This window comes from Sylvia atricapilla, chromosome 1, assembly GCF_009819655.1.
Source record: "Sylvia atricapilla isolate bSylAtr1 chromosome 1, bSylAtr1.pri, whole genome shotgun sequence".
Lineage (NCBI taxonomy): Eukaryota > Metazoa > Chordata > Aves > Passeriformes > Sylviidae > Sylvia > Sylvia atricapilla.
Window position 1 is genome coordinate 42,676,199 of NC_089140.1, and position 13,085 is coordinate 42,689,283.

The window sequence follows — 13,085 nt, forward strand, 5'->3', positions numbered from 1 at the left end:
TGACAAATGGGATTATGCCCTTCAAGGTAGATTTGTGAGCAAACAAAAAGTTCTGCACGAGCAAGAGCCACTGACTGGAGTAAAGCTGCCCTCACAGTGTTTTAGCTGTACCAATAGCTCAAAAACATTGTACCTAGTACATTCATCATCATCGCCTGAAGGAGCATGAGACTTAGTATGTCAGAGAGAAACTACAGGAGGGAAAATAAAAGTAAAATAAGGTCCTGTCTTGAGGCTTTTCTTCCTTTCTTATTTCTATCTGAAATTTCACATGTCTGAAATCAAATTACAAGTGTGTAATTTTGTAAATTTACAAATCCTTAAGGCATAAACAGAAAACCAATAGGATTAGAATTTAATATGTTGACATTTAAATTCCAGGCTATAGTGCCTTGTGCTAGAAGTACAGCCTGTTTACATGGTTAGCTCTTTGAGGGAGCAAATTTTATCCGTTTTAACTCATGTGCTTCAAACACTGCTAACAAAAAGCAAAATTTACCTCACAATTTTCAAGTTTGGGGAAATACAAGTTAGAAAAATTGGAATTCAAAGAAATACTTATGAACAGATACTCTAAATTAAATAATTTAATCAAAACAGCCTCTTCTCTTTGATACAGACCTAATTATCTATCTCAGTAGGTTTCTCTTCAGCATTATTTCTCCATTAATACTACTGATACAGTATCGCTAGATAAAACCAGGATATTAAAGTTAAAATCCAAATTATAATATATAATACCCTAAATTACGTCTTTTAAGAAAACCAAAGAAACAAGTCCTAAACTCAAATACTGATCTTCTTTCTAAATGTGAGTATTTTTAAGATCCAGCTAAGTCAGTATTTCTGCATATTTATTTTTGTTTTCAATAGCACTACAGTTACTAATAAAGGTGCTGCAAGTAAGATGACTCATCCACAGAAAACAGCAAAAGGCCAGGGAAAAGGAAGACAAAGGGAGAAGCTCTCAATAAGTGACACAGCACTTTAGTGCCACAGGACCACAGTTTAAGAGATACAAACAACTGCATTAGTACTCACTCATATCCCTGCACCCCAATTCCCTCTAAATAAGAATGCAATGAACATACATACAGACCTTTCCTTCCCTACAGACCATTCCATACAGACCTTTCCTTCCCTCTTGCTTACAAATCCGGCATCCTTGCCAGATGATTTCTTTTGAGGTTAACATTTCTTGGGGTGCTTACATTTTTCACTCACTTTAATTCTGCATCTTTGTGAATAATGCTGGGCCAACAACACGTTGAATACAAACATTTGTTTATAAGCACACTTCAAAGAATGCTTGCAGCCTACAGCTAACAGAGTTTCAGGCTGCCATGGGACACAGCTATTTAACAGCCCAGAGGTAGTGCAAATCCATGACTGAACAATGATGAAAACCAGGAGTACCTAGAGGTGCACCTTATAACCAGTATTTTGCAGCACCTTGGAAAATACAGGAATATTGGCAAGCTGTAGTTTTGACCACTGGCTAAATAATTATTTCAAAAATTGGTTAAATATTTACCCTTTTAACTTGTTTGTTTAAGCATCAGAGCAAAAGATTTCAAGGACCTTTACTGTGGTCCTTGCTTTTAGAATAATAAAAACTAATTTCTGCTATTTCTTTCAACTCCTGGCAAAAATTATACTCTGAGTAGTTTTATCAATGCTAAGTATGCCTTGCCTTATATTTGTTGTCACAAATTTCTCTGCAACTTGCTTATTGGCTAACCAATCCCTAAATGAGAACCAACAATGGCCAGAATTTTCAAAATTGAATGTTTCTGACAACCACTCCCTGGCCTGACATTCCATTACCACATAAATCTGTGTGGATAGGAACAATCTCAACATTGCTGTCAGTCCAAGCTCTTTTCAGAGAGCTTAATTCCAGCTCACTTTTCACAAATTAATGGATTTCCCCAACATATTAAACAGTTTAATGTCAAGAAATTACATCATCCAAGCTGACAATGCTTTTAAACATTTCTTCTAAAGAAAACTTTTAAGCAAAATGCACAATGATTAAATACATGCAAAAGGCAGGTGGCCCACACACCTCTGGAGAAGTCACATATACCAGCCCAGCCCACTAGGAGGAATTTTTGCCAAATGTGTTCATCATTTCCTCTGACTTCACCAGCTGAACACAACTGTGTGCTTTACAACTGGAGAGGCCAAGTGGAGACACACAGGGAATAACCTGGGCTGAACACGTCATCCTTTCCCCCCCCCGCCTTGCACTCTGTAAAACACATTATTTGCATTAGCTTTCTTATCCCTTTGTTTGCAGCAAAACTAGTCCCACATTTCCAAGGAACATTTCCTCCACTCCCTAGTTCTGTGCTGTCACTGGATCTCGATCTTATCAAGTGCATGAAAACCAGTTTATTTTAGTACATGGTTTATTATTCTAGCAATGGCATCTGCATTTCCTCCAAACCAGAAGCTATTTCAGTACCCTACTTATTTCAATAGTATTTTCAACACTTTTGGGTTTTCACAGCCATGGTTATGGAGAAGCTCAGTAGCATGTGTCTTTGAAAACGTTATCACTTCAAAACACACAAATTCACAGATATGGCACACTGGGATATTAACTAATCCAACAGCCAAGCTATACATGCATTACTCTTCAATTAATTTTAATTGTATTTCAGTCCTTAAAAAGCAAGGCAATGCCTCCACACTTGTCATCTGGTATATTAATATTAGATATCTAGTATGCAAATGTTAGGACAGCTGAATTAGATATTCAAAAGGTTCTTTAATAGCATGCAGCCCTTTCCCATATGTGAATTTCATGCTGTTTTCATTCATGTGCTGTTTTAGTAGATCATTTCTCTTCAGCCAGCAACAGCTTTATGGCACTACTGCATGGGTGGACCAGGTCATTTTATTTCTTTACACAGCACTTTAAAAACATAGAAATAGTTTTACAATTATGTTTTATTATTTTGGAATTGTAATTTGTTTATAGATTGCTAGAGCTTTAACAAAAAAATCAGGTCATCTTTGCTCTGCTTTGTACTCAGGCAACCAATCTACTTGTCCTTCACTGAGTAATACTCTCAATGTAAAAATAAAACAAATATCTATCCAAACTGATCTGCCTGCCTCTAACTATACCCATATAGCTAAAAGAGTGAAAAAACCCCTGAAACTCAAACATTCAAACCAGCTCTAAATTTACAACTGAGTTTGAAAAAATCACAGCATTGAAAAATAAGAAGGAAAGTTGCATAGCCAACCCTGTATTAGGGCACTTCACACCTGAACTCAGCCACACCACCTTTTAGAAAACTTCACCAAAATCAGCTCTGAAGATGAATCATGATTATCCAGTGTAAGATATTATAGGAGCCCTGAGTCACTCATACACATGCAAACTATGCCTTCCAATATTCAGAACACAGGTGTGTGATTTTAAACTCATTCTTCCCAAAGGACAACACCACACACAAGAAAATTAACAGCAAATTCTCAAGTCTGGCATCTTAGGCTACTTCAGTCCTCCTTGCTGATGCAGCAAAGACAGTGAGAAGAAAGAGAACTGCCTCATAGTGAAAGCAGAGAAGTTAAATGACCACAGAGAACCACATTTTACTATTGTCACTGTTCTTTATGTTCTGGAGATTGTCCACCATTATCTCTCTGACATTCACTTAATTGATGATGCTCTGATCTATTTGGTAGGGCCACAGCATTTTCTTTAGAGAAGCAAGATTCTTTTTCCCCAAACTGGAACTTTTATTCATATTCACACTGAAGAATAAAAGAGGAGTGATGTTCTTCATTCTACAGTAAGTAAAACTTCTGATAGCTGCAGGAAATCAGGATTCAAAGTAACGTGATTTTCAGAGAACTATCTAAGATTCTTGACAGGATGACAATCTAATTTGTTAATTTTTCTAAGTTTTCTGAAGGACTATCACCAGATTGGTCCAGATTTCATTATAAAAAAAAAACTAAGATTCTCAAAATACTGCTTATGTGTTCAGGCAATCTGCAGAAACACCTCTGAGCAGTCACGTCTGTTAGTGCATGCTATGACAGTTTTTATTTTAGCAGTACAGAACAACTGCATTTAGGTAACAGTTCAATTCAGCAAGAATCCATCCTTCAATTCTGTGTCAATTACAACACTCAGAGACAAATGCACCTGTATTTTAATAAGACATGGGATCCTCCCCTTCCTGCACTGAAGTGCTCTAAGTGCCTTAACTCTATTTCAACTCAAGAAATTGCATATACACTTACACTTTAGGGAAAAAAATTCCAGGAAAGGCATAACTAAGCTTCATTTTTTTACCAAAGAATAACCTTTATGGAATATGCTAGTATTGGCATAAAAATACTGTAATTTACTAGTATTGACAGTATTCCAGATGCTCAAGTAACCTCTCATATGTAAAAATGCCACCTTCAACATTTAAAACCATAATGAAAATGCAGTATAAATCAATCTGACGTGAGGACTAATTATGGGAGGGCAACTAGGAAGTGTTCTGGAATACCACTAGTTTAAAAAGCCATTTACAGTTAAAATGTTACTAAATAATTGCTTCATATAAATGATACTTTGTATGGAAAGCCAAACAAATCGTAACAGCTTGCTTCTCCTTGCCATTACTCTTAGGTGAATTTATTATAAGTTACTAGAAGACACGCAAAGTGCATGCCAGATGAGAACTCTGTATTTATAGCGCACTAAGTCAGTCAGCAAACAGAATCTACTAAAAATATCCCTGATGGTATGCAGCACACCCACCCTTTTGGGACTGTACACAGGCTGTGGTGGTCTGATTTTGAGACAGAGCAGACTAGCAAGAAAACACCCAGCTAGGTCAGTCCCTGAGGAAGACAACTGAGGGTGAGAGAGTCAAATCCCACACAACACTTGGTATTCTGCTTGGCAGGCAGTCAGACACCTCCAGGCCTGTGAGATTTTCCTGCGTGCTTCCTGATCTCTCCAGGTCAATACTACTCAATTTCCATGCAGAAAATAGAAGCATGTCCTGAGTGAAAGGGAGAACCAGCCTCATTCGTTCTATGGCTTACCCTTCCCTTTTTGTAAGCACCGGGAATTTGAAGCCTTTCAAACAACAGAGGTCAAAACCTCTGGAGGCACACTGAGATATCCTCATGAAAGTCACGATGATCATTTACAAAGGAAAGGTGGTCTTGGGAACACAGGCACTTGTTTAGGGAATATCTATCCAGATAGTAGACAACAAAATCCACTCTCCTAGATGCTTAAGATATGCAGTTCTGGTTTTACTCAGGTAGCTGTGGTTTTATACAAATTGTTTTCTTTTGATTGGAAAGATGCATGTCATTAAAGGTGCTCCAAAATAAAAACTCGGAGCACTCAAGGATGTCTCACTTTCTTTTCATGGGCTAAACAGCAGCAAGAACAACATGCTCCATTACCACAGCAAATGAACACAATCTGTTGAAATGACCATATACATCTCCTGAAACTAATTAAGCCATTAATGGGTAGTAGACACACTGCAGAAAAATCTTGAAAATAATATAAAACTGGTTGCATGCAAGCAGCATGGTAAACCTACCCAAATTTTTTCGCCTACCCAAAATGCTATTCAAAACCTAAAACTTTCCTGCGAGGCTAAGAGAGCAATTCAAGAACGTTTGTATGATGAAGCTTTCATGAGCAGCTGGCAAGAACAAGGGAGGAGAACTTACCCAAACAGATGCATAGGCAATGTGTTTTAAAAATAGTTTTGAATTTCTAGCAGTGACAAAAGGCTTTTTTGCAAGACAAAGAAATTACTTGGGAGACTGTTGGAGACTAGTCTGCAATTACGTGACAGAACATAAGGAGAGACACTGTCAGAATATCAGGGCTGCATAGGTATTCAGAAGACATTAAATATGAGGTAGGCCTTTGTTTGAACTGGCACTGCAAAGGTTCAATCAGGTATTATCACCACCTTGATAGCCAAAAGAAATATTTATATATGCCATTACAATTAGGCTGTTTCCTTTTCTTCAGACGGTTAACTATTTACATCTCTCCCACAAATGCAGTGCTGCCATTTCTTACTATTTGGCTTCTCCTAAACCCTTTTGCTTACCAAGCAGGAAGAGGGAAGAAGAAGAAAAAAAAAAAAAAAAAAAAGCCCTTCAAAAAAACAAAAAAAGCCGTTCAAAGATCCCATATCCCTCACCTCAGTCTTTACTTCACTTCCCCAAGCTACTCATCACAGAGACTGTTCTCCAACTGAAGGAAATGAAAGATGACTCCCAGAGACTTCATGAGCATCACCAGAAGACACAAACAGTTCTTCCTTCAGCTCACTTTGTCCAAACATTTAACATTTGAGACTATAAGCACTCTCTTGACTGAGCTGGAGCAGGGAGCTGCTGGTGTGGGATTTTTGCTACTTTTTCTTGTCCCTGACTCAAGAGGGTTTACACCTTTGCTGCCAAACCAGGAACTGTATATTGCCCACGGAATGTACACAGGAGCAGAGAAGCCCAACTAAAGACTGGAACAGTGAGACTCTGCAAAGGGACTGGATTCCTCAAACTCATCAGTAAGAACAGACCTTCTAAAGCTCATTATAAATAGGACTTGGACTTAACCTTGGCCTGCTCTCCTAGCACAATGTATTTTTCAATCTGTGTTTTGGTGAAGGGGATGCTAACGCATCTACAAAATCCTCCGTATCTTTAGAAACTGCAAAAGTGACTCCTCTCTCACTCTGTAGTCAACTCACTGATGTAATGGAACATAACGATCCCTTGCCCCCAGCATCCCAACAGTCTCATTGCAAGGCACACTTCCCAGCCTTTCTCCCAATACAGGGGGCAAAGACCTCAGAGTGCCCCTTTGGCTGGCAAAAGTCTAAAGTGTCTCAGAGTTTCATAATTTCTCAAAGCAATAGTACTCATGTCATACTGGAAGAGAAGTGCAAGGAAATGACCAAAAGACAGCTGAACCTCAAAAATATATCCAAATGTACCATATAACTAAACAGATCTGATGGGAAACAAAACAAGATGTGGCCTTCTAGGTACTGTGAGAGATATTGAAAAAACTCTGCTGAGAGTTCACATCATTCTTCTACTGTTATCTGCTTCCCACAATTCAACTAGGAATTCACGATCCTGAGGCTCTCAAAACCTTTCTTTTATAGAATGAAGAACTCATTCATTACTTCTATTATTACAAACAGATGCTACTATAATATACCGACAAGGTTCTACCCATACTGAATTATGTACGTTCAGTAGCTGGTGATAACTCCTGCACTGTAAAGTACTTCATAAAGAAAGTCTGATCATTATTTGGCTTAAGAAGAATGTAACAAACTTCCTTCTCCTAATACAGCTGAACAGATGCCACTTAATCTCCAAATCATTACTCCCCGTCTTGACATGAAGACTGTCAGCCGTATCTGACAACACTATACATTTAAAAATCTACCTACAAAAACATCATATGACATTGTATATGACCATATACAACACAAATTCAGATTTTGTGTAATACCTGTACAGTCTGCTCAATCATCTTGAAAGAAGAGCTGATGTGAAAAATTTAAAAAACTCAGTATGTTTGAGTTCCTACTACCTTCATCTGAATTTTAATGTTATTCCCTAAGAGACTCATAATGACAAAACAAAACAAAAACAAAATAGTTTAATGGCACTATTGTCTTATAGCAACATCCCCGCATTTGAACACCAGAAGGATACTCACACTAGGTGTTTTTGCCAAGAAGTCTCCCAGTTATGACCACCCAGAAACAGGAACATAAACATGAAGAGGGTTCTGAGGAGCTGTCAACACTTTAAGTGATGGAAGTAACACATCAGCAGCTACCCAAAGCAAAGACTATCCCCAAAGTCCATTTTTAGCTGAACCAATTCCATCACTGACAAAAACAAGCTATATTGTAACCACACGGGTAGCTTTGCTGCAGTACTGATGAGTATGTGATCTCTAAAAACACAGTGGAAAAACTAATGTGAATCTGGCCCCATGGTCCTCAGGGCCAACTGTTCTACACACAACAGAAGGTAAGAATATTTACTTTGGGGCTGGAGGAGAGGGGAAGTCCCATTCACTGAGGAACAGAGCAGGGAAATTACTGGTCAAAATTCCCGATAAGTGTTATCACCTTAAAGGAGGCTGGAACTTGGCACTGTGTTGCAAGAAGGCCCTTGAATGTCATGCACAGGTTTGGCCTCTCTGGGAGTGCCGTAAGATCTTATGGAATTTGGGTCTCACTCTACTTAACGCCCTAAGCCTACTTCAGGCATGCTCACAGCACAAAGTTAAACACACACACACATATATATACACACCTTTTTTTTTTTTTTTTTTTTTTTTTTTTTGTGAGACCAAGGCTCTGATTATTGAGTGAGCTGAACTCCCCCTGAGATAAGAAAAAGCTACAAAAGCTACACAGCAGTATTTACTCCACTATATGTTGTTCATAAAAGTGCCTTAGCCTGAGGTCAGACGGGAACATGAGACCTTCAGAGTCAGGAAAGGCTGTTAATACTACAGTTCCTACTAAAGGAACACAGGCATGAACTGAACACACTTGCCAATACATTAACATAATTTTTATATTCTCATTCAAATGGTGCATTAACAAGCTTAGTATATATTTAAGCACGTTACATCAGAGGGTTAATACTTATACATTACTTCAGCATGCAAAACAGCTCAGTAAAAGTGACAGTAGAGTGTAATTCACTAAAGGCAAATTAATTACAGTAATTTAACAAATGCACCACCCACGTGTCACTGACTGATGAAGCCAAGCAGTATGCCTAAAAACATAAATAGCTGGAGATTCAGTTCAACTTACAGGAGGTAGTCTTGTTCTTTTTTATTTTAATTTTCACAGAATTGCTATGCTAATCCTCACAACTAATTTTGGCAGTTTTCAGGATAAAAAGAAATAATTCAGCTAATTTGCAAGTTACAAAACAAGGGAGGGGACTTCAAGCATGCTCAAGATACACAAGATAAAGGCCAGATACCACACCTAGACAAGCTTGAGCTAGTTATCACCAGGACAAAAACAATGCTTCAAGTTATTTTTCAGAATGCTGATGCTATTAGTGCATGATCTCCAGTTGGGCTACTTTTCCCAAGCATGTAGTTATTACAAGGAATCAAGAAAACACAAAGCACGCAACTAGAAAAGGATGGCAACACTGAGTGGGATGTGGAGTAATGTATCACCAACATCACAAAATATTTAAATTGCCAGAAAGAATAATGCTTCAAGTGAGGCCTTCTTCACAGGTGTTGCAGTATTATGATTAAGCAGTTATTCATCTCGCTATGATACACTGTCTTTATGTGGTCACAAGACAGTCAGGAATCTATTTGCTTCTTCACTAAATATCTTTATGTATCTTGAAACTTCCCAGTTATATTCCTAACATAAGGCAGTCCTTATCTATTAAGGAGTAGATTAAGACAATGTACCTTTCCTGGCACTTCTCCTGCACTGGTAAAAGCAACAAGCTTTGCATCACTCCAAGGACAAAACACAGTGTAGTACAGCAATTAAAAAATTATTACATGTCATAGAAAAGTAAGAATAACTCAAATTCAGAGTTATTCTGAAGAGACCTTCCTGCATCTGAATACAGCTTCCTAGGTTATTTATCCTCATCACTCCATTTACATGGAGTAATGGAAGGAGTGAATTAAATATAGGACTTAGGATAGGCTGCTCGTAAATATACAGCCTATTTACATTTACATTGCTTTGAGAAATTATGAATTTAATCCACTCCTTCCTGGCACCAAGGCAAGTTGCAGCACAGTGTTTTAAGCAAGGAGGGGGAACAGAAGAGTTTTACCTTTGAGCAACACATTCTAATGACTCCCTTGTGCTTAGCAGGAGCTGTACAGTACTCCATGATAGCACATCCTTTCATCACTAGAAGAAACACATGCACCACCTTCTTCCTCAAGATACTCTGATGGTGTAATCAGTATCCTTGCAACAAAGCATGCCTGTTGAGCAGCTTGGTACTATGAGAAGAGTCATGTTTCCTTTCTTAGAAAAAAATATTATTATAATAGAGTTTGACAGCTTTCTGTTAATGTTCAGCCGCTGGGACGAGGCAGTTTTAGATATAGGAAGTCAGAGCTATGCTGTCTTGAGGTCAGCACGCCAGAGGCGGCAGGCCATGTGACAGAAACCTCGTGTACCCGGCGACGGTCAGGCTGCACACAGCTCTGCCTCGGCTGAAAGTGGGTGAATTACTGAAAACAAGAAAGCCAACCTGCTACAAACAGCTTTCATAAACGGGTTAATAAGAATACAGAAATGTAGGCATTTTACACTAGCCTCTTCTTTTCCCCCCAGATAAAAGCTGTGGGGTATTAAGTTTCTATAGGTAGCTATATTTATATATATTAATGTATATGCATGTATTAAAAATACCAGTTGAAGAATACATCTATTAAAAAATAAAAATTGCTCATTGTTTGACCTACATGAACAGCCTTTAGAATGAGCAGTACTTAAAGGAGTCAGCAACTTTGAAAGCAGTTGGCAACTAACAAGATGGTTTTCAACTTCAAGGTGAAAAACACAGGCAGTAAAATGCTCGTCCTATACAGCCTATTAATCTCGGCAGAGCAAGACAGACAAAAAAAACCTACAACGTGCTCCACGTTTAATGTGCTTCTCAAAGGGCCTCAGCTTCCTGGTTATTTTCGAGTTCAGCTGAGCGTTCCTCCTGCCTCAAGAGCACATGTGCCCATCCTCAAGGCTACAGGGCACCGCTGCTGCAAGCCCGTACTCCAGCGGCAGGGACAGCTATCCGGCCCCGCTCACCTCCTACGGGGGGCATTAACAGAGAAACTCATTTTAACTTCTGTTTTCCTGAGGAAAGAGCACTTTCTGAACAGAGAACCCGAGAACTCAGAAAGAGGAACAAGCATCAGCCACACATTAATCAGCGCCTAAAGAGGAGTTTGGTCCGATTTTAGAATAAACGGCGGAGACGCATGATCCAATTAAATTCTAATTATGTAAGTAGCAGGCAAGAGTATTTACACAGGCACTGATTACAGCTATTAGAGTCTAAAGTCGCCGGCCGGAGAGGCTCCGCTTCCTCCCCGCCGCCGGGCTCGTTTCATTTTTAACCTCCCCTTTCGCAGCTCTCCTGACAGACAATAGGAGACGCCGGCCCGACAGCCCCGTCTCCGAGTCCGGACGCCAGCCTGGAGGAGCCGCAGCTCCCCCGGAGTGATGATTCATTGCCCGTCCCACCCCGGAGCCGGGGAAAGACCCCCCAGAGCCCATCCCACCGCCCGCAACCCCGGCCCCGCAGCGCCGGGACCCTCCCCGCCCCGCCCGTGGCCCTTACCTCCGAACAGGTGCGGAGAGAGGTGCGCGGGCAGCGAGCCGATCACCAGCCGGGGCCCGCCGGAGGAGCCGCCGCCGCCGCCCCCCGCGGGCCGCTCCCGGCCGCCCTCCTCCGGGGTGCTGCTGACCGAGTCCTGCGAGCCGTAGGGGCCGCTGCTGTGGGGGATGTTGAAGGCGGACTGCGCCGCCCGGGCCCCGGAGGCCGTGCCCCCACCCAAGGACCTGCTCCGGGGCGCCGACCCCGCGGCACTCCCCGCCGCCGCCGCCGCTCCTCCGGCCGCCGCGGCCGCCGCGCCGCCGGGAGCAGCGTGAGGCGCCGCCGCCAGGTGCGCGTAGCGCCCGCCGCCGCCTGCCGAGCGCCCGCCGGTCCCGTTAGCGCCGCCGCTGCTGCTGCTGCTGGAGGAAGGCAGATCCCCGCCCGAGTACGCCCGGGTGCGGCCATTGGCGGCGGTGGGGCTGCTCTGCTTCGCGCCCATGGTCCCGCCGCCGCCTGGCGCTGCCCGGTGCCCTTCGCAGCCGCCGCCTTCCCCGCGGCGCCCGGGGGTGGTCGCAGTCCGGCCCCGGCGGGGGCGATCCGAGGCGCGGGTCGCGCCGGAGAGGGGGGAGAGGGAGAGCCGGGGAAAGGGGACGGGTCGCTCGGTGGGTCGGTGTGGAGAGGGGAGAGCCGCCCGCCGGGATCCGGCTCAGCTGGCGGCCCCGGCGCGGCCGCTGCTGGCGGGTCTGGGGCGCCACCATGAGCTGCTCGGGACGGTGCTGGCTCCCGCCGCGCGGCCGCTCGGCCCCGCCGCCGCTGCTGCTGCCGCCGCTGTGCCCGCCGCCGCCGCCGCCGCCACCGCCATCCTCCTCCTCGTCCGCCGCCGCTCAGCCCTGTGCGGGGCACCGGCGGCAGCAGCGCCGCCGAGGCCGCTCGCTCGCCCGCGGCGCGCCGTGCCTGTGCCGAGGAGGCGGGAGGGGGCGGTCGCCCCGGCGCAGCCGCTCCTCTACCGTGTCGCCATGCTGGGGGCGGCACCAGCGGGCGGGATGGGGAGCGGTTACGGCGGGCGGGGGCCGCCGCCTCGCCTTCCCCCCGCGCCCGGCGGGAGACCGGCCCCCGGCGGCGGCGGCGGCGCAACGGGCCGGGCCCACCGCTCGCCCCGCCTCCCGCGCCGCCTCCCGCAAGGTGCGGGACAGCGCCAGGTGGGGCCCGCGTGGCTCCGGCCGCGCCCGCCTCGGCTGCAGGCAGAGTTCCCGCCACGGGCCCGCCGCCGGGACGCACGGACACACACAGACACACACATGAGGGGAGCTCGCTGCGCCCTCGCCCGCGGGCAGCCCCGCTGCTGGCGGAAGGCGAGCAGCCGTGCTCGGGGCCGGCCGGCGGCGGCCGCTGCGTCCGCGCTGCGTTCGAGCCCCGGCAGGTGAAGGCGAGGAGCGGCGGCTCTGCGGGGCGGGCAGGGCCGCGGTGGCCGTGCCCTCCTGTGCCCTCCTGTGCCCTCCTGTGCCCTCCTGCCGCGCCGCCGCTCGCTTCTCCGCCCCTGCGGCTCCAGCGAACGCCCGGATGGCCGAGCTCTCGCCCGGGGCCGCTCCCGGCTGCCCGCCTGGAACGCGGCTCGGCGGGACGCTGCGGGTAGGGGCCGCTTGGCCGCCTTGGGAGCTCCCCCGGGTCGGCGACTTCAGCGCTGACGGTTCGCTGCCAGTCTCTGTTCTCCGAGAACC

The 13,085-nt window shown here is 44.7% G+C and overlaps 1 protein-coding gene across 1 annotated transcript in view; it reads right to left on the reverse strand.

The window, feature by feature from the left end:
* ZNRF2 (zinc and ring finger 2) overlaps positions 1–12,502 on the reverse strand; it is a 51,834-nt gene extending 39,332 nt beyond the window's left edge. Inside the window, 2 exon segments of the mRNA XM_066320553.1 lie at positions 11,392–11,932; positions 11,934–12,502. Of these exon segments, the coding sequence (XP_066176650.1) occupies positions 11,392–11,932; positions 11,934–12,125 (733 nt within the window). The 5' untranslated portion in view covers positions 12,126–12,502.
* Positions 12,503–13,085: the final 583 nt, after the last annotated feature.